The sequence below is a fragment of the Plectropomus leopardus genome, chromosome 8 (genome assembly GCF_008729295.1).
Source record: "Plectropomus leopardus isolate mb chromosome 8, YSFRI_Pleo_2.0, whole genome shotgun sequence".
Taxonomy (NCBI): Eukaryota; Metazoa; Chordata; class Actinopteri; order Perciformes; family Serranidae; genus Plectropomus; species Plectropomus leopardus.
Window position 1 is genome coordinate 577,411 of NC_056470.1, and position 23,059 is coordinate 600,469.

Consider the following 23,059-nt stretch of genomic DNA (forward strand, 5'->3'; position numbering starts at 1 on the left):
GAGTTTTTTAAGCAGAAGAGAAAATAACAGAAAGACAAAGTTGAAGGACAAAATATTCTCTAAACACTGAATAACAGTGAGTTAATCAACCGCTAGATGGTGCAGGGTTGAAAATAAACTTTTTTCTCCACCTGCCACAGTGGCTGGTGGACTCAAAAATCTAGCAGCCACTCAGTAGATTAACAATCTTTTTTGGCTGGTGAGTCAAGCGAATCTAGCAGCCACTTGTATATTGCAGAAGGGATAATGTTTGTGGTTGATCTCATAACAGATGTGCTAACATCTCTCACCCCAAGCAACAGCAACGCAACACCAGAAATGAAGTGATCACAACGCTAACATATTTGGCAACTTGGAAAATGCAACAGTGCAGCAATGTGTCATGTGATCACACAAACAATAGCAACACTTTCACATTCTCATATTGTGACGTAGTGAATTTCATTTTGACTGGGTGTCCACACCTTACAGGCTCACAAAAGGAGACAACCAATCACACCTGTCAAAAGAATGCATCATAGTTAATACTGCCCTGCCTTTCCTGGCTCAGAGTTTCACTGAGAGTCACTCCTGAGCTAGGACTCCTTGCTAGAAATTTTTAGGCCAAGTCATGAGCTCTCTGAGGGAACTCTCAAAATGAATATGGCCCCAGGTGATTTAAACTTGTAAAAACACTCAATATAGCAGTGTCATGTCAGAAATTGTTATTTCTCCGATGACATTTGGCAGGTTGGACCCAGCACCTACTAATGTAGGCTCATGTTTTTTCTCTAGTAGTTTAAAATCCAAACATTTAGGAGGATTTTACCAGGAGCTGAATTATTCACGGGGAAGACCTGGTGATTTAAACCTGTGAAACGCTGAATGAATGAAGCAATTTCATGTTAAAAAAAGTGTTTTTCCAATGATGCTCATTGCAGAGATGCTGTTTACTACATGGCCAATGCAAAAATGCCAATGTCCCTATCTAGAGCCAGAGTTAGGTTTATTTGTTCTGGGTTACTGCAAAAACATGGCAATCTCTGTGGACAGGGACTTATGTGACATAAATGGCTCATTTGCAGGTAACAAAAACACAACTATCCTTATTTTACGGTGATTATACATTCCCATTTTTGCCAATATATCCCCCTAAATCCTGCACACCGGACCTTTTGAAGAAGAACTGCGTATTTTGATTAACGGAGGTATCTTAGCACATGATAAAAAGCAACCAGAGACTCAGTAAATTGGCAGACAGTCTTCTGATCAGCCCTATATATAAGTAATTGGTGTTCGAGCAAGTCTGCAGACAACAGCTCCCCGCTGCGTGTGTGTGTTTACAGCTTCTGTCAGAACATCAGTTGGTCATGTGAAAGACGAGACCTGTAGCCCCGAAGCACACGCACACAGCAGCGAGACATCAACACGGCGACTAATGACTACATTTGCTGCATTTAGACTGCACCAGAATCTCTTTCTTTCTCTCGTTTAGAAACACACAGTGGTGTCACAGCAGCGAGTCGCCCGCGTGTTCCATATCCAGACGCTGTTTATGTATACAGGACAGACATCCAACTGTGTAATAGATGAGCTTGTGTGTCTATACTGCCAGAACACTGCAGAGCGCTGAGCTATTACAGCGGCTTTGCCAGACTGGTAGACATCAGACTACCACTGACTGTGGTGCACCATTATGTGCTGCCCTCCCCTCCCTCTGGAAGTGTCTGGCAATGTGTGGCAGCCAAGAAGACGATGGGTAGAGATGCACATGCAGATGGCGAATGGAGAGGAAGACGTTGCTAGTGACTCAGCTACATAAGGATGCAGGATGTAGGTTAATAGGTTACGCTGCATGCTGCAGTTTGTGTGTACATTTCTATATGTGCATGCTCAAATGTTGTATGAGCAGCTGTACGAGCGGAGAAATTTGGGTTGCCTGCGTGCTGCTCCACTTCTCTGAGGCTTAGTGTCGAAATCAGGTCATGTGCAAGCCCCCCCCTTCCGTCTTTTCCCCTCTCCTCTTGTCTCCTTGCCCCCTCGTTTTTTTACCTCCCGCTCCAGCCCGCATCCCAACCCTTCCTCCTGCGACACATCCTTCTTAATTTTTCCTGTCTTCACGCAGCCGAGTGCATCCCTCTCTCCTCTCTGATTGCATTTCACCCCTCTCCATCCCTCTGCCTATCGACTCTCTGTTTGTCTCTCCGTGCTCATATCTGTGATCAGATTACGAGGCATATCATGGGATTAGTTGAGTCTCATGGCATGTATTAAAGCGGGAGAGCGGAGGAATGGATGGAAAGGGGTTGATGAGTATTTCATGGTAATGTGGCACCCGATCTCATATAGCGCAGGGACTAAATGATGATAAAGAGCATCAATGCCATCGTGGCTGTATTCATCACGGGCTTGTTTGAATGGCCGAGGGGGTTAAGCAATAAAAGCTATCTGCAGCGGCTCTGCAATAAGAAAGGGGAGATAATAGAAAGACAGAAGAAGAGGAAGGACTAGTGCGGGGCCTGTAGATATTCATCTGTGCTGAAGTGAGTTTCTTTCATGTTGTTGAACTTCGTGAAAATGTGAGGTAAGTTATGCAGAATGTGCCAGTGAGCTTCTCTGCTGCCACTTCCTCCTCTCTCCACATACTTTTCGCCTCTTGGGTTTCCTCCTTTTTCAGTTGTTTTCGTCAGCTTTTCTTTTCTCCTTGCGCAGCCTGCTTCATCCTTTTTCTTTTGTTCTAGTTCCGTCTCTCTTTCCTGTCTCACTCCCTGCCTCCCTTTGTATCATTCCTTCTGTCTCAGTTGCACTGTTTCCTCTCCTCAATTCTGTTTCTCTTTCTTCCAGACAGATGGCAGGGTCCCAGGGTCACAGTGAGGTGTTTGGGTGGGCCTTCAGCAGGGAAACTCAACTTGCTTTGCTCAGGGGCCAGGGGCCAGGGGCCTGTCACAGCAGCCCCAACGCAGCAGCTCCATACATTTCTAGGATTTAAGGATATTTCTAGCACTTAAGAACGTTTCTAGAATTTTGGGATGTTTACAGGATTTTGGGATGTTTCTTGGATAATAGAACATTTCAAGGATTTTAAAACGTATCTAGAATTGTAGGACATTTCTTGGATGGTCTGTTCTCTCTAAGGTTTTAGGATATTTCTAGGATTTTAGGGCGCCGCTCTATCCACTGAGCCAACAGGCGCACTGAGATGTGCCAAAGATTTTAGGACATTTCTTGGATTTCGAGAGTTTTGAAAATGTAGGTACATTTCTAGAATTTTAGAACCTATCTAAGATTATAGGATGTTTGTAGGATTTTCGAATGTATCTAGGATTGTAGGGCGTTTCTTGAATTTTGTGAAGTTTCTAAGATTTTAGGATTCTAGAATTGGAAGGCATTTCTAGGATATTAGAATGTTTCTCGGATTTTAGGACTTGTAACATTTTTGGACACATCTAAGATTTTAGAACATCTCGGGGACTTAAGTACGTTTCTGGGATTTTAGGGCATTTCTAGGATTTCAGAATGTTTTTAAGATTTAGGACATTTGTAGGATTTATGGATGTTTCTTGGATTTAAGACATATCTAGGATTGTAGGATGTTTCTAGGATTGAGGGACATTTGTAGGATTTAGAATGTTTCTCGGATTTTAGGCCAGTAGGAGCTTAGCTTGGACTTATGTCAGGAGTGCAGAGGATCCTCCACTGGCCCTTTGTTTTTGACAAACAAGCTCTATTTTGATGCTGTTTTATGCACTCTTGCACCTTATGTACAATAAAAGTACCAAACCAGTTCTCAGTGTGAATCACTTTATTTTTATCACTGGCCTGCAGGATGGAGGGTTGTATTGTGGAAGAAGTCCAGTCAGAGAGAATCCCCGTCTTCTTTGCTTCCTCTCTCTGTTCTCTTTCTGTGTGTTTATGCTTTCCTAAACATGTGCTCTCTCTGCCAGAGGTACACACACAGTCCTGAGTCCTTGGCCTACCTGCTGTGCCTCAGCGGTGGATACGCATGTGTGTGAGTGTGTGAGTGTGTGTGTGTGTGTGTGTGTGTGTGTGTGTGTTTACTGACAGAATGAGGTTTTGTGGAGAGAGACAACCCCCAGAGTGAGGCAGGGAACAGATTGGAGTCTGAGCCTCCATGTCCTGACTCATTAATCTCCTCTTTAATTCATGGCCTCACCGCCGGCTCAACACGCGCACACATAGACCCGCACACAGACATACACAGAGCCAGCTCCAAGGTCCAAAAGGAGACGAGAGAGTACATAGAGACGCGTTGGCGCTGGCACAAACTCCAGCAAGTGTCACCACTGAGGGGAGGCTTAATGATTCAATTTCCTCATTTTTCTTGCTTCCTTTCGTCTGCTTTGAAATGATTCATCTCACTTCAAACCGGCTCTGTTGTCCCCCCCTCGTCACCACCCCCTCAACGCCAGCATTGATCTCATGCTTCAGGTGGCATTCGTGACATACCGCGCAGGTAACTGTTGTGCTGTGAAAGCTGCTCATCCTCGTTCCTGGTCCTGCTCTCTGGCTGTCCTCCAGTTTTCCATGTAGAGGAATAATTAAAAAAAGGTTGACATCACACTACTTTCTCTAAACTCAAAGCCTTGACGGTCGGGTCCTTTTGTGCTCAGAGCTGCTGCCTGTCAGCTCGTCCTTTGAAATGTCATGTTTTCTTGTTCCCAGCATCAGAAAAATAAGCAGAGGGGAACCACATCTAGCGTTGTTCATACAGGCTTTAATATAGAATAGCTACATAAGCAATAGAGAAAGAAGCCATATGAAACATGCACATTTTAAGTAACACGATTCAATTGGATGCACTCCTCTTCAGGCATCAGCAAGCGTAATATGTATTTTTCATATTTTCCTCCCACATGGCGTGCATTTTCATCTTTTTGGCTGTTAGCTTGAACAGTCTGTCTTTTCGGATTGCCCTTAATTCCAATTTTTCTTGCATTATGCCTCGACTTTGCCCTCAGTGTTATCCGGTGGCTGCTCTTGTCACTTGCTGAAATAGAATCCTGAAAACCGCAAGTTAGCCCGCTGGCTCATAAAAGGGCATCAGCTTAATGCCCGAGTTGTAAGATCCGACTGCGCTGTGGGCTTCTTCTCATGGTGTGTAGCTCCACAGTAATTCCTACCTTTCCTGGTCATGTGGGGTCTTTGGCAGCCGGCCCTGACTCGCTTGAAACGGTGAAAAAAAAACATTGGAGGGCCTGAGGAGGAGCAGGAAGAGATGGAACTCGTGGCGATGATGAGGACAGTGATAAGGAAGGAGGAACAGTCAGTCACATTGTTGGCCTTTTTTTTTTCAACTGAACTCAGATTTGAAGCTCTAAAGACTCAAACTGATGTCATGCAACCACAAGATCACTAGAATAATGCAAGTATTAATGAAAACAATGATCACATGATTGTGATGGCAGTCTTGATAAGGATGAGGGTTATGAGGTTACGCTGCGTTTGAAAAGTGAGATCATCATATTTTGCTATGATATTGAGCCAAACCGTGATCTTTCTTGTATAGTTCAGGGCAGCTTTTGTTCAAGGACTTTATCAATTCCCTGTCCCTTCACAGATAAGAAACATTAAATTACAAAGACAAAAATAGCACTTGAGAACTATTTATCCCAGCTTCATACGAGTAGAAGAAAAGTCTACTGGCTGCTGGGCTAATTTATGCAAAAGAAATCATAGGCTTATGCTAAAACAATACTAAACTAAACTATTTAAAAAGTTATAGACTTATGCAAATAACTTTAGTATGTTTTATTTTTGGTGGAAAATGTGTCTCGCAAAAGACATTTGTTTTGAGTATGACGCTTGTGAGTTTCGTTTGTTTAATGCATGTGTTGTTAGCTAAATCAATCAAACTTTACTGCACTTCACAAAAACACAACACAAGCCCTGTTTACACCCCCGGTTCAAGGCGGGAATATTCTGTTATGCTGCCTCGCTGCTCTGTATAAAAAGTACCAATATAGAATAGGGAGACAGAGTGGTCTCACTTTTAAACCAACAGTGGAGGTAGTAACAGCACGTGAACGGCGTCTATGTATGGATGGGTGCAATGTTTGGATGATGTCTTATGTGTGCGACCCTGTGCAGGAGAGCGCTGCTGATGCATATGTTACATGTCACACCAGAAGTCATCGCAGTTGTGTTAAACGTCACGCTCATCGTGCCTCTTTTGCTTCAGCGATGCCGATATGCTGTCTAAAATCACACACAGAAGCAGTATGATGCTGCCATCATTTGGTTTTCAAAGGGGGTGTAAAGAAGGGACTAAGAGGGGTAATTACAGAGTGATGCAGACACACCTCTGCCAAAGTATTAATACCCACAACAATGTTGTTCACATACAAAGCAGAGCCCACATACAGCCTTAAATCAGCCTTAAATCACGTCCAAACAAATTGAATTAGCAAGTTCTAGAGATTTTATTTTTTTTAAATCAGAGCTAACAGGACACATTTGAACTGAATTTGAAATGCTAGCACAGTCTGAACTTGGTCTAAGTGCTTATGTAACTAAAGCATACAGCAGAACAATATTCTCTAGAGAGGCGACAGTATGTACCTGTTTTTTCGGAGGTTGTTTATCTGCTGTTTCTTTTGATCTTGCCGAGTCACAGTGATCTCATGAACTGCTCATGAATCACAGTGTAAGGCAGAGGTCACTCACAGCACACACATCCCATCCACTTACTGTACTTGATACACGTTCTCCTCCGATATGACATCATCTTGTTTCAGCAGCTAGAACATCATGTCACCTCCCCGTGTTATCCCCAGTATTTCATCAGTCACACAGAGGCAGCGGTGACTTTACTCAATAAACAAAAACACATTGTGTGTTATGTTCCTTGCTGCACTCTGGGCCCTGGGACACTGCCGTTTAGGTCTCTGTGTGTGTGCACAAGGCCATGCTGTGTGTGCATGCACACATCCCAAGTGTCGCAACTTGCAGGAAGTGTTGCTCAGCCACAGCAAGGACAGATGACAGTTCAAGTGTATTAAGAGGCCGCTTCTTCTTCTTGTGACTCTCTGGGACCATCAGGCTTTGGGTCACCGGTTCCATGTACTCTTGAACTGTAATCCTGCTGTCTCTTTTTCTAAATCACCCAATGCGTTTAGATTCTTCCCACATCGTGGGGTTTTAAAGGAATACTCCACCCCCCCAAAGTTGATTTATAAATCTATGTGTTATGTTGAGTTGTGAAAAATACTTTTCTTTCTCACATTCCTCCATGTAACTAGAAGAATCCAAAAACAGAGAAAATTCTTGAATTGAAGCAATAAAGGTACACATTTCATGACAGCAAAACTATTTCAAAACATATGTTAACAAACTCGCACACAACTCGTGTGGTTAATCCAAGGTTCGTATATCAAGTCTTAGGCTCGGTACCTCCCAAACAGACAGCCCTTTTCGACTGTGAACTTAAAAGTGAAACTTACCTATGCTCTCCTCAAAGCCAGACTCCATTGACAAAAGACGTAATTTTGCTTCTCTTAACACAGGAGCTGCTTGTCTACCACTGCTTCAATCAGTAGTTTGTTTGTGTCACTGTGTGCCTTTGGTGAATCAGAGTTAACCCTTTAAAAACACCAGATTCACAAAATAACAAAAACTAACTAACTGATTGAGACAGCGGTAGAGAAGCAGCCCCGATGTTCAGCAAGGTATAGTTACGTTTTTTGTCAATGGAGTCTGGCTTTGAAGACGGTCGATAAGTTTAATTTTCAAGGAAGAACTGAGCACAACTTGATAAATGAGACTTGGATTATACTGAACAAGCTATGCCAGAGTGTGTAAACTATGTTTTAATGTAGTTTTTGCCGTTGTTAAACTTGGACCCCTATGACTTCAGTTCATCAAGAATTTTCTCAGTTTTTGGATTCTCCATTCACTGGGAGGGATGTGAGAAAACTATAGTCTGCCTCACAAATTAAACATATAATGGGGTGAGTAACTTTTGTACAGATGTTCATGTGAAGGGTGAAGTATTCATTTAAAAAGTGCATTTCTATAATACTATCTTCAGGTGCAGACAGCCCTCTAAGAGGCATAGGAATAGATTTGATGTTATGTCTGCCGTACACTATGAAAAGTTCTCAGTCACAATATCTGCCTTAAAGTTATGTAGAAGAGAAACGGACAACAAAAGCTCTCCCTTTGCTTACTTTCCTCTCTGGCCGGTCATTGACTGACTGTGCGGATGTTGCCTTCATAATGACTCATCGCATTCTGCTCAATTATGCACTTGCGTACACAGATATACAGATATGCCCTTCATGACATAAGCACAGGGAATTCAAAGTATGCTCACAGTAACTTGGAGTTGTGCCTGTATATAAGATCACAGTAACACTCACATGGTTTGGGTTGGGTATTGAGAACAGGCTCTAATTCAAATCCAAAAAATATTTGACTTGAGATTCTTTCAAAAACCTGCCAAGTTTTTTTTCTTTCTGCTTATCAGCTCAAGTCAGGCATCAAATGTTTTTTTAAAGCTAAAAGCACCAAACCCTTTCCACATCCTTCTCTCATCATAGAAAAATGCCGCCGTTATTGATTTATTTATTTGCTTTTCTCTTTCTCACGAAGTCCAGCCCCCAGCAGAGTATGACCTCCTACAGATCCAGTAACTTTCCATTTTATCTCGCGCTTATTTGTCCCCTCTCTCTGGATGCAACAAAGCTGGTCCATCTAGATTGTTTTAGTCAAGTCATAGCTATTCAAAAGCAGTGTTCAGAGCTGCCCTTATGTGTGAGGCAAAAAGTCTTGGTCAGCTTTCTAACACACTAGAGAGGTTTCCGATTAGCAACAGTGAGCCCTCTGGATTCATCTCTGCATGTGAATGAGACCCTCAGCTTTGTTTCAGCATCAGCACAGTTTTGTCACAGACATCATGTCTGTGTCTTTTCGTTTCCGGCCGCCGCTTGTGGCCAGTGTGGCCTGAACATCATGTGCTCTGAGGGTTGCTAGAAAGCGGTCCTTGTCTATTGAGAGCGAGCTGTCTAGGTCAGATGTTGCACACAAAGACAGAAGGACTCTCACATTTAAAAAACAAAAAAAAACCAAAACATCTTCATAGAGCTAAAAATGTCAGGACTGCAGCTGATGCTAATTGTTCTTTGTAATACAGATGGTTATTCTTTTTTCATTAAACAGATCATATTTTAGTCTCTAAAATGTCAAAGAAAATGGTAAGAAATGGTTGTTAAAAGTTCTCAGACCTCAAGCCTAACTTTTTAAAAAAGTTTTTATTTCATCATAACAGTGCCATAACATCAACATAATTTTGAGCTAACGCTTGATCCTTAACACAGTAAAGATCTTACAAAAACACGTCAGAAACCCTCGTCCAGCGTGCCCCTACCCCTTTGGATCAATAGCCAGGTGATTATCAGAGTTCGCCAAAGCTCTATAAATCTGTCAACACCACCTAGCTGCAGATGCACAGACCTCGATAAGCACATGCAGACTCTCTGTCTCTGTTAGTGCGCGCTCAGTAACACCTCCATTAATGCATGTGCACGAGAGATTTCAGCACCTAACAGGAAATTAAGTCACCTCACTAGTGAAAGTTGTTTTTCTTTGTGTTTTATTTCCCATGGAGTAACAAATGTATTCAAAGACAAATGTACAAAGTTTTAAGTTAATAGAGGCTCTATATAATATTCTAAATTGCAGACATTGCGAGTAATAAATGTATGTTAAATCAAGTACTTAGTTACGTTTGGTCTCAAAAGTCTGTAATTAGTTTGAATTTCCAGAGTTAGTCAATATAAAGTTGCATAAATCTTCATTCATTCAAATGTTTGCAGCAATGCAAATGTTAGCCAGATGCCAAATAATAAGATAAGCATTTCAGCACCCGGGTTCCCTTGTCTCAAAGTCAATATTTTTGGGTTGTTTTTTTTTGGTTAGAAGCCTGAAATAAGATCTGTGGTTAACACAAGCTTAAGAGTCTTTCACTCTTTTTTCTATGACATAAAATATGTAAGTAAATACTACACTCATAAACTTTGAAGCTTTTATGTGTTTAAAAAGGTGATTGCTAATAAGTGGCTAACTGAGAATACAGAACGCCATCACGCCGTGCCACGCCAAACACCGCTTTACAGCCTCGAAGTGTTGGAGATGTGACAGGAGAGCAGTTAATATAGCCTAACGTTAGCTTTTTACTTTCAAAACTCCTAAAAGTGGTGTTAAATTGTTGAGATGACCTTGCTGAACAAAACGTGTGAGTATCATAAACGTTTGTTTACCACAGAGCTTATTTTTGGCAGTGATTGAAAATCCAATAGAAACATCCCATTGGCTTTTTGACAAGGGAACCAGGGTGATGCTAACAATTTTTTAATAATTTTTTTTTAAAGGGACCATGTACAGTTTAAAACATCAATGTTACCATTTGATGCACTGTAACAGATTATAGCTTCAAACTAGTTCTCAGTCTCTCGGCAGGTCAAAACAATAATGCAGCACAATGACATGATAATATAAAGTTGTAAAGGAAAAGAAAAGTCACACACAAGGCAAATAATACTCACAATAGCACATGATCACGGGCACTCAATTGGAGCAAGGAGTCAAAAAGTGCGGGACTCAGGAAGGGTCAATGGACAAAACTGTTGTGGACTAATTTTGTCCATTAATGAACCCATTGTAAGTATTTATAAATACTGTCAGTATCTGAAAATAGCTGGGTTTGTGTCAGCTTTTAGTCATTGTAATTTTTCTAGATACTTATTGAACAGATTTCTCTGTGTGGTCACACAGCCTGTTACTGTCTGTATTCAGCCTGACATCATGATTGCACATGCGATTGCTGATATTAAGGCAACGTGCTTTTCCAAAGTGTCCGAAAATGATTGAATTTCCAATAATCTCCAGTCCCATTTTGCGTAAAAGAAACAGGATGTGATGTGTTAATCGACATGTGTGAGTGTGTATGTGCGTGTCTGTCGTGGTCAGGGGGTTTTCACCATCAGGGGATTTGTGTGTTGCAGCTTGTTATGGTGCAACACAGGAGCAACCGACAAGTCAGAGCTGATGAATAGGAAGCTGCAGCTAATGATCGTTAAAACGCTCCTTTCTCCACATGTAGCATCGGGCCATTTATCAGCCACAGAGATGGACCTACAGGCCCAGACACACTCGCACACATCACACACGCTAATCAGCTGCTTCCCGGTAGCCGTGGCAACTGACTGCAGAATCTCCTTTTCTGTGCCCCCTTCACTATTCGTCTCCCTCTCTCTCCCTCGTATCCAACCTTTTGCTTTCATGAGCTAATCCTCCCCTCATCCTTTTTTCTTCTCCCCGGCGAACGAAGAAAGAGAAAGTTAGACACAGAAGAGAAAAAAAAAAAAAAACAGAGATGAGGCCTGAAAGCACTCTGCAGGCCGCTGCCTAGCACCTGATTTCCTGTGGGAAAGGAACAGAGATAAAGAAATAAAGGCGTGACCGTGTGAAAGGGAAAGGCAGAGAGCAGATAAAGACTGGGTTTACCTGCCAGGTGGGACCAGGGGAGCATATCAAACCAACAGCACTGCCTTGACATGTGCACAGTGAGCTGACTGGTAATGCTAGTTAAGAAATAAAACAGGGGGCCCCTCAGGCGGGCATACTGTTGGTGTAATATTGAAACTATGAGGATAATACATTTTCTGATTCCCAAGTGAAGAAATTAGAGTGGAAACAGAAAACTTTTCTTCTCTCCTCCCCTTCAAAGACAACCAGAAAACCTTTTTCCTCAGAGCTGAACAACTAACCGTTTTCCAAGTATTTAGGTTGTTCCACCGTCCACCATTTTTGCTACTGGGAACCGTAACTGTACTTACACTGATACGCTTTGGTTTCTGGGGAAAACAAAAGTGGTATCTCCTTCCTGTTTTGGTTGACGCACTTCCTTCGTGCTGTAAATAAGCCTTTATTTTCCCAGAGATTTACCTGGTGGGGGACAGAGTGAAAGGAGAACCAACGTAAACACCAATAGTGTCATTATGCTATAGCCATCACACAAGCTGCGTTTACATGTACACTTTTTTCTCAGTCATAATAAAATCAATATAAGACTTCAGGTCTACTGTTTACATGCGCTGTTCCCTAATACAAGCTGGTGTTTACATGCATTGACGCATGTAAATAGAGCAGCTGTGTGACATGCAAAAAATGATGAACAGGGCTGCCAACTCTAACACCACAAGTGCATTTTCTCATACTGAAAAATAAATTACGGATAACGTCTGACAGCAGTGCACCCGGGGCAGGAATGACTGAGTTACTATGGCTACGGGAATGCTTGAGCGTCTTGTTTGCCTCCCACTGGAAGCTGAAGTTAAACTAACGGCTATAATGGATATTTTGTTCAGCACAGAATTTTCTGTTGTTTTGATGCTCTTAATTAAGCAACAGATAAAAACAAACTCTCCGCTGTAGTCTACTTCTGCTTGGAAGTCGCCATTGTCTGGAAGTGGAGAAACGTATATCGCCCCCTTACGTGAGGACAGGTCATGCTTAGAAAGAATACAGCCAGAGATGAATCAGCTTCATCATTTACATGATACAAATTTTCTTTATAAAAAGGTTTAAACTTCCACTCTGCAACCGATTGGATTTTGAATCAGTTTAGGTCTGTTTAAGCAGACTGAGGTATTTATATGGATCATATTTGATCAGTTTGGGCTTTTAAATCTGCTCTAATTAGATTAGTAGGCTCCATGTTAATGTGCCTTGTGTGCAGTCAATGGCGTCGTAATAAGTTAAAGCAAAAAAAAAAAAAAACACTAATATTTCCACCTTAAATTTATAGGTAGAGAAGTAATGGAATAGCCAACAGCAGTGTATTTTTTTCTTATTATATTTTACTTGATGTGTGCAATTCTCAATAGTGGAAAAAGTGAAACACAAGTGGAACTAATGATGCTGAGGGCAAAGGTGGAGAAGCAGAGCTCCAGAAATAGTGTCAGGCGCTATCACTGAAGTGACAACATGATTTACATTTAGGTTTGAAATAATAGCATGACGTGTGACCACAGTGTATCCTGGTAACAGCCACCACACCAGTGGAAAGGTTGAGCTGCAGTGTTTGATTTGTTTCCTCTTCTAAGTAAATTGGCCATTTTAATATGTCAAGTGCACAACAGAAAGGTCAGAAACTCTCTCAATCTTTTAGGATTGTTTATTCACTTCGCAGTTAACTTCATTACCATAAATACACATGCTGTAGTTTATTTTAAGTCAGCGTCACGTACACCGCCCCGCTGCCAGAAATACTCACCAAAATGTGTATTAATCAGCAGCTTAAAATAGTTCCCAACAAGTGCACTTTTTTCTTTTTTACTCACCCCATGTTTGAGTAATGTGGCACACACAAAAAAAAGCTACATTATCCATTTGATGAAATGTATTCACCTTTAACAAATTGGCTTCACTTCTTTTAAACACATGGGGAGAAGGCAAGAAGCAACTTAAGAGGAAATTATCCACAAATCAGCAAGAAATTAGTACAAAAAAAGGACTTGAAAATCAGAAAAAAAGCACAAAAAAAACAGGGAATACAAAACTGCTTAAAATTAATAATATTGTATCTCTGAGCAACTAATATTTCTGGAAAATAATTTTAAATTTATAATTATAATTAGAAATTTAAGCCTCTGTTAATTTTTAAAAGCTTTTTAAAAAATAATTTTCTAAATCTAAGAATTTCTTGCATTTTGTGGGACATTTCTTGCCAAGTTGCTCATTGCCTGTTTTAATGTGAAAGGTGTCTGAAAGCAGCACAAGATAATTATGTCGTTCCAGGTTTCAACGGGTTAAAAAAAAAAAGAATATATATGAGTGATCTGTTTTTAAAGATTTACATTACAGATTAACACACTCTTTACATTTGACTTATTTTACCCCTTTAAGCAATTACGTACCCTCCCAGGTCTGTGTGGGCTCTTCCAATTACATAAATGACCCTGGCTGCCATTAAAGCTCCCAGTGCCATCCCAAAATCTGCTTCAGTCAGCCATTAGGGGATATCTGGGAGATTCTAACAGTTTGTTTTAACCAGTTAAGCATATTTTAGCCTCCTTATAAGCCCCACTTAGAAAATACACATCAGTTTCTAGTATGTAAGATTTTTGGAGCATCTTTTGTCAGAATTTGTGTATAATATTAATAGATGTGTTTTCTTTAGTGTATAATTTACCTGAAACTAAGAATCGTTGTTTTTGTTATTTTAGAATGAGTCATTTATTATCTCCATACAGAGCGAGTCCTCTTCCACAGAGCTGCCATCTTGTTTCTACAGTAGCCCAGAGCAGACAAACTAAACACTGGCTCAACATTGCATTGTTGGCATTTTTGCTTTAGCCATCATATTTCACCCTCCTCTGGCACACAGGAGAAGTTTCAGCTGAATGCAGTCTGTAACCTCAGATTTTATCTTCTTATATCGCATATTTTATTATTATATGTGGAATATTTTCACCAGTCTACCTTCCACAATAACTTGCAGAGTCAGGCGAGGCGAGGAGGTTAAAGGGCTGCCTCTTTAACCCTTGAAACAGCAGCAGAGGCGGAACAGGCTTATTGTATTTTGTCCCTGTTTTCTTGCTATCATATTTTAAAATCATATTGTACCCCCACAGACTGGCCTTTCCACTCTCATTTGGAACTTTAATTCGCTCCCCATTCGCAACCTTGCGCCTCAGTTCTTTCAAAGCTGACACTGCAACAAGCCACAAGCAGAGGGAGGTGTGTGTGTTTTGTGTGTTATTGTGTGCGGCCTGATTGACAGCTCAGGAGTGATGAGGGCAGGGTGTGTGTGTGTCACAAGACTCGGTCAGAGCTTCAGCAAGGAGCATTGACTTTAGAGCAGCCAAAAAAAACCTTAATTATGTACTTAAAAACAAAACCTGACCCGGCCCTAGCCCGAGGTCGGGCCTCGGGTTCCGTAGGACTCAGGTCGGGTTGCAGACTTATATCACACCCAATAAGACAGAGATACAAATTTATGTATGCAAACACAAACATGTAACATTTAATTTTCCACATTTGAGGGAGCTTTTCATTTCACCTCATCATAATCACAACAGATTGTTCCAAACATATTTCCGGCCCTCTGTGTGATAACATGTCCAGACATGTCCGTTTACAGGTGTCAGTCACCATCACAAGGTGCTGTCGCTTGCTCTCTACACCCACATTCCTTCAGCGTCGCTCCGGAGGATTTCACAGGAAGGGATAGGCAGACTGGACCTTTACTGAAAATGAAACAGTAAACATTGACTCATATTTCATGATGCACAGTACCATGTAATCACATTACATCACCATTTACTTCAGTACCATTTATCAATCCCTTGTGGCTAATTCAAATTACTTTACTTTAATGTGGCTCAGTCATCATGATGCTGAAGAACAACTTTGCTCCAGTGCATATTACACATAAACACACACACTCTGATATTTGTAGGGGTGGACAGATTATCAGCCTGGCCAATTACTGGGGCCAGTATTATGCTTGTTGCAGACTATCTGTATCGGCTGTTTATTTTAATGATCACTGATAAAATTTCTTAATTAAAAAGTGCAAAGAAAGTGTCAGCATGAGAGGAACTTTTACTTTGTAAAACTTCAAGGAGCTATTTTTATTTTTATTTTTTTTCACTTGACTTGCTGGGACCTTGCTGTATTTGATGGTGAAAGTTTCAGTTTTAAACATTTGCTAAGGGCATTTAAGCAAAGTTTTGTGTTGGAGTTTCTTATATTCCAAATTCTAAACACTGACAGAAAAAATTCCATTCATATTAAAAATGCAGAGTCAGCTATCGGTCTCATTAACTACTAATACTTGGTGTCGGTATCGGACCTGAAAAACCAATATCGGTAGACCTCTAGTTATTTGTGTCATAAATAACATGAGAAGTTCTTTTCGGTGAGCTAGAAGGCCAGTGTATCTCTTTTGGAAACGTTCCTGTGCTGTATCAAGGCCTGTCGGAAGTCAAGGTGAAGCTGAGCACAAATATTTATTCCTCCTTGCCAGCTTTCTTATGCGCAGACAGTTAATAATAAGGCCTTGGTAGAGTGGCTCAGAGGAATGCTGGGGGCTGAAGGTAGAAGTTTCACCTTGACTGAACCGTGTACGAGAGGGCCTTCATTTCCAAACCTGCTCTTGCGTTGCACTCAGTTACATATTTACAGATTCCTCCGATCCTACTCATTGACGAGGAACACTGACTCAACGTTTAGCTTAACAGCCTCTCCAGAGTGTTTGCCCACTGAGTTTCTTTATTACAGTAGCAGTGTGTTTATTTAGAGCTCAACCATGAATGAAAAGAGCTACTGTGAGCCCACAAACTGGCCTTCAGACGCAAAGAGCAGTGACTGCTTTAGGCAGTCTTCTCAACAGAGCTTTCTCCTTCAATTTTGATTGCATTTATGTCTATGATTTATTGTCAAATGAAAGAGTGTGGATACATTCAGACTGCAAGCAAAGATTTGTTTCTCAAAACAGACCGTCCACATTCAGTGTGTTTACACAGTGTTAGAAAAAGTCAAATTCTTGTGTTAGTCCGACTAAAACTGGACTTTTAAAATACATGTAAGCATGTTAGTCCGGCTGAAATCCTACTAAGTTGAATTTGTCAATGTTGACTGACACACCTATATAATGAGGATACTTTTCATGTCTGAGCCTCAACCGGAGCTGAACTGGCACAAGGGCTTCGACCTGGAAGTCAAACAACATAAATTTGTGGAAGAAAGACAGAATGAAAGATTAACTAATTATCAAGTGCACTTTATTATCTAGTGTACGTTTTTTTTTGCCTAGTTTCATCATTTTTTGAGTAGTCTTTGTGCACTGAATACCACCATTGTGGATTTTATTGATCAGTGTCACAGCTTGGCTCGCCCTTTGTAAAGTCATTTCAGAACATCTGTTTGCCATTGTTTTACATTTTTATAGTCAGCAAAGACTGACTGTCTCTCCATCTGACACCCAACCCTTTCTGTGACGCTCAGTCTCACGCCCATAGGTCGCTACTAAAGACTCTTTAAATTCTCCTCACAAAAGAATGTAGCTTCACATTTAAAAAAGGGTGGGTAGTTTCCACAATCAGTCCAACTGTATTTGTATAGCACTTTTCATACAAATGAGCTGTAACACAAAGTGCTTCATACAATGAAACAGAAATCCCCCCCAACACACACACACGCACACACACACACGCACACACAGAGCTTTATTCAAAGCATGTGAATCAAAAAAATGAAAGGAAAACCAGTAACTGAGGGAATGCTACAAAAAGTGAGAATACACCAGAGGCAGGGTACAACCAATAACCAGATAAGTAAAATAATGAATAAAAAAAGAATAAAATAATAAAGAAAGTAGCAAAAATTGTAAAACAGACTAAAATTTATAAATAAATAGTCAATGAATAAATAAAGTTCAATTAAAAGGCAAGCAGAAACAACAAGTCAACAGTTGGGCACTGTATCTCTGAGCAAATGTCAGTAAAGTGTGATTTATTTTGGGGGGGGGGGGTTCAGCTGCGGATGAATACACATTTCAGAGTTTCTCTAGCTGCAGGACTGTATATTTGACAACTGATTTTGCTGTTACCAGTAAACACCATATTATCTGTTACTGGTGTGATGACACATGCATTGAGCTGCTAGTCAGTTTATGGTTAAGGCCGTACCGCACACTACAGAAGTGAGGTCATCACTGCACCATCTCCCCCCTTATCCTCCTCCAGCACATCCACACCCCTCATATTCTTAGAAATATATGCCTTTCGTCAGACGAAGCCCGATTCTGTATAATATTGCAGCAGACGTGATGACGTGCACGGCATAGTCTCATTGTGGCTGTGTTTCCTGAGAACAGCCATTGTTCAGGTTTTAGTCTGCACTTCCATGATGGTGTCACCACAACAGGCAGGGAGAGAGGCATAGGGGTGAAAGAAAGTTGACTCTCAGAATGACTTAAAACTCCTGGAATGACTTAGGAATGATATCCCTGTGCCTCCTCGCTCCTCTACGTCTCAAGTTGAAATTGCGAACACAAAATACACCGAATGGAAACACGTAAATTTCAAAAAAGTTTTTATGCTCCGATAAGGTGGTATTTCACAGGAAAAAGCCATATTTTGCGAAACTGTAATGGAAACACTTTTTTACACTTTTATAGCTCATATGATGTGCAACACCAGATGGCAGTAATTTGACTTTATGGATGCCAACCGCCAAATAAGAAGTACAACAAAGTCACATGACATTCTATTTCGAAAATATCCCTTAAGTTTTGCACAAATCTGTAATTGAAACCCAGCCTCTGAGGGCCTTTCTCTCCTTGAACCACCTCTGATTTGTTGCTGTCACTCCCCCTGTACCTCTTGGAATGGGGCTGGGTGATATGGCCTTAGAATCTCAGATTTTTTCACATCAAACTTAATTTCCAATTTTAACAAATTGTCTTTTGTTCCCTCCTAAAACCAAACTACAAATGACAATGAAATGACTCAAAAGAAGTTTTGCTTTGGTTTTTGCAATAAAAATGAACGAAGGCAAACTGAGAAACGACATCTATTGGATGTCTGTCCGTCCTGATAGAGGATTCCTTCCTCAGTTGCTCTTCTGGAGGTTTCTACCGTTTTTTCTTTTCCCTGTTTTAGTGGGCGGGGGGCTTTTTTAAATAAAATTGATTTGACTTAAAAAATGTAGATGGCTTCAAGTCAGTTTTGCATATTGCACAGTTGTACAGTTTAAACAGAAGAGTATTGATAATGACCAATTCTCAAATTATACAACCGAGGCTCAACATCATTTCCATGTTAACAAATAATATTTTTGGTTGTGTTGAAATTACTGGCCCATAGGTCTGTTGTAGTGGAGTCAAACAGCATCACCACTTTATCATCCAATAAGGCAATCCAAGTGTGGCAAATGATGAATAATACGTTATATAGAATCTACGTTTTGACTTATTGACTCTTTTCTCCGTTCGGCTCCGGCTCTATTGCTCCTGCTGCGATGTGTTTACAAAGATATGTATTATGCATAGGCACGCATTAATATTTCCAGCTCCACTGGATTAAAATGGAGGCCCTGTATTTACCCATCGCTGTGGAGAAGTGTGTCATTGGAGCTGATTTGATGAAGGCTTTTATTCAGCCACCATCCCTGTGGTTAACTTTCCTTTCCCAGCTCAGGATTAGCTCAGGGTCAAATCCTCTACTAATTTATCAATCTCTGTTACCAGAAACAAGCCCCCCCCCACCCACTGATAAGCTGTGTCCTGGCACTCTCCTCTTCCGGTCTCCTCTTTCAGGCCAGTTTCCAGTAACAACCCCCCCCCCCATAACAGAGCCTCTGTCCCGCCTGTTGAATCCACCTCTGACTAAGAATCAGACATCAGAGTTAGTCATTAGTTCAGATTTGCTCTTAAGGAGGAGCCTCACACATAATGTTAACTGAGGTGAAGCTCCGACAGGTCGGACGTGTGGACATCATCATCAGCAGTGATTCAGTGAGTGTGTGTGTGTGATGTCCAACTCAGCTGATCTGTGTGTAAATGACATCTGAGCCTGGCTGGCGCCTCCCTGTGGCCAAATTTGAAAACTGCGTGCTATACAGCTCATTTCCAGGAAATGATTTCAGTGGGCGGCAATGTAGGCTTGGCAATCAGAGGACAACGGTGGGAAAGAATGTCAGCAACAACAGGGATCTGCTGCAGAACTGTGATGGGGAGAGGAGGAAGAAGAAGTGGAAATTTTTCACAAGAAGGAGTTGTCGTGATCTAGCCCTGACTCTGAATTTAATGATGTGTTTTTTTCCATGTAATCAATGAGATCATGTTGTGACTGTGCACAGCACTGATGCAGGTGGCTTTTGGTTGTTTTTTTTTTTTTTTGTCAGCCCCGATGTTGCCTTACCTGTGTGATTGCTGCAGTGGATGGAAATTTCCACATGTGAGCATCTGTGTGGGCTCTGATAGTCATACAGATAGCAGCTGTGGGTGGCTCAGCAGCCCTCTGCTTGTTTCGGGACCAGAGACCTTTAAAAAGGGGAATCTACCTGATCCTCTAAACCTGCCTCTGGCATTTTATTTGAATGGGTAGTTTCGGGAAGTGTGCACACGTGGGTTTTGTCAGATTTGAATATATGTCACATAGCCAGCAGCAAAAACCCTAGTGTTAACCCTTTCCTTCCCATTTTTATACCTCTGCACCAGCAATAGCAGAGGCCAAAAGGGTTGTATTTTCGTGTTGTCTGTACATCCTTACACGCTTACACCTGTTCATCCCATTCTTGTGAGCGCAATATCTCAAGAACAACTAATGAAATAGATTTAAATTTGGCACAAACATCCACTTGGACTTAAGGATGAACTGATTATATTTTGGTGGTCATAGGTTAAAGCTTTAGGTCACTGTGAATGCATTATTTCAAGAACACCTTGAGGGAAATTTATCAAACCTGGCACAAACGTTCACTTGGAACGAACATGAACTGATTAGATTTTGGTGGTCATAAGTCAAAGGTCAGCGTCACTGTGACCCTGCATCCATCTCATTCTTGTAAAGACATTATTCCACAAACACTATGTGGGAATTTCTTCAAATTTGGCACAAACGTTCCCTTGGACTCAGCAATAAAATGATTACATTTTGGAGAATAAAGGTCAGTGTTACCTTGCATCTGTATCATTCTTGTGAACACACTATCCAAGAAGGCCTTCAGAGAATTTTCTCAAATTGGGCACAAATGTCCACCTGGACTCAAGAATGAACTGATTAGAATTTGGTGGTTGTGGTCATTGTGATCTCACAAACCATGTTTTTGGCCGAGGTTTTTGGTCTAATAGGATAAAATGATGAAGTGATGACATTTTATATTTAAAATGTCAAAGGTCAGCTGCACTGTGACATCACAATATTCTTCAAAAACACTCTTCTGGCCATTACTTGACTGGTACATTGAGGCACACAAGTGCATGGAGGTAATTATAGTTTTCTTTTTTTTCTTTATTTCAGGAACGCTTTGCCGAAATCTTTGGGCAGGACGCGGCGGCAGAGAGCAGGCGGTCTCAGGAGAGTTTCAAGAAGTGGCTGCTGGCGGGAATGACCCTAGTGACCGGAGTGGTGGTGGGCTCACTCATCGCCCAGAAACGCCTGTGAAGGGAGACACACGACACCCCTTCCCAACACTCATAACCCTTCTCCGCCTGTCACCATCCTCGACCTCCACAACGACAGAAGTGAAAAATGAAGGTCCTGTTTGTCTCATCAGAACTGCTGATGATGTTTACTCACCCCCCCACCACACACACACACACACACACGCACGCACACACACACACACACACACACACACACATCTCTCAAAGTGGACAAAGAATCCTCACGTTGTTGAACTTTTTGAGAAAAAAGACAGAAAAGAGGAAGAGTATTCATGTGTTCATCTTATTCCACCTTGAAAAAAATGTGTGGTTATACAGAGACAGACGTGTTTTACTTGCTGGACCGATTGTTCCTGCGATTCCTCCCTCCACTGGTTCTGTCTTTATGTTTTAGTTTTAACAAATTTTGGTTTCCCGTGTTTGTCCACAAAAGAGGCTAAAACTGACTTCACAGTGAACCTGTCTGATATTAAGAGTCAGTGTGTTTTGGGGCTCGGACCGCTCCACACATCTCCGTCTCCAAGCTTGTTTTTTTGCTGGTTCCCTCAGACGCCTCCACCATAGCTTTGTGTGTGCCATATGGAGAGTGAAAGCAGGGGAGGATGTAGCACCTGCCCCTGAGCGGCTTCTAGCTCCCATTTCCTGCCAGCCATCCAGCACATACCAGTACAACATCATCAGCCATGACTCCACTCACTGTTTTGTCTTCATGCTCATTGGTTTTGTATAAAAGAGAAACCTGATTTTAGTTAATGAAACACGGGAGTCTTAAACGATCTCCTCCGCTTGTTTGTGTTTATGGCGCGTTTTTGGTTATTTTTTGGGCTTTGTAAACCATTAAAACCCCAGTGCTCCCGCCGATCTGTGCTCCGTGGTCATACTTGGCCTTGAGTGGATCCTGTTTGTGTTTAGTCAGCCTGCCGAGTGCCAGGCCGCCGTGTGTGGCAAGTTCTCAGAATCGGTGCGAGTGCAGTTCATGCGAGCGGGGCGCTGCGGCTCACACCCTCCATGTTTACTCCACAGTAGCTGAGGAATGCAGCAAAAACTGTAGCAGCGTGCACAACAGACAGAGCGACAGTATCACAGCAACACTCAGACAGCAACAGACATGTGGGTGTAATGTTTTTATTTTGGGAACACTTTATTTTAACCCCCCTATTAAGCATTTATAAGCAGGTTATAAACATTTAATAAATGGCTCATAAAACACTATAATAGTGTTTATTTATGTATCTATCAACAGTTAAAACTTTTGCATGTAAATGGGAATTGACAAGATGTTAAAGATAACAATGCTATTATCAATCCTGCATTCCTGTCCAATTCCTTTTCGATTTCCCCTTTTGATTCCTGATCAGTTTCTGTGTGGAAAAGAGCGGGCCTACACAGGGGTTTCACCATCAACGGTTTTATCTCTTAGTCTTAAATTAGAGAATATTTGTGCAGCATTTATTTCCATGTAGTTCAAAAATTTAGAAGAAAAACTTGCTAAAAACCTTGCTTGCGTGGCGCTGATGTCATTATTACAGGATGTTTACCCACGGTAACGGACATGCTGCTCGGTTTGGAAGCATAGAAAGATGTTAACTATTGTCATCTTTATTCGTAAAATGAAGCCATATTTTGGACCATGATTTCTCCTTGCTGCAAGTTTACGGCAGCGTAGACGCATGAGTTTGACTTCAGTGTTTTGCAACTTTTTGTGCAACTGTCAGAAAAACATGCCAGCAGCAATAAGAGGAACTGGGGAGCTGCTTCCAGTGAATTGGACAGTCAGGAACCGCTTCTCAATTGCTAGTCCTAATGATGCATCCATAACTGGTGCATGAACAGTTAATGATTGACAGATAACAATCTTAATAATACTGAATGATTCACAGTTAC

At 41.4% G+C, this 23,059-nt stretch overlaps 1 protein-coding gene across 1 annotated transcript in view; it reads left to right on the forward strand.

Annotated features, from left to right (window-relative positions):
- The window catches only part of bcl2l1 (BCL2 like 1), a 40,058-nt gene extending 18,250 nt beyond the window's left edge, over positions 1-21,808 (forward strand). The window contains 2 exon segments of the mRNA XM_042491541.1: positions 21,030-21,146; positions 21,148-21,808. Of these exon segments, the coding sequence (XP_042347475.1) occupies positions 21,030-21,146; positions 21,148-21,264 (234 nt within the window). The 3' untranslated portion in view covers positions 21,265-21,808.
- The last annotated feature ends 1,251 nt before the right edge of the window (positions 21,809-23,059 follow it).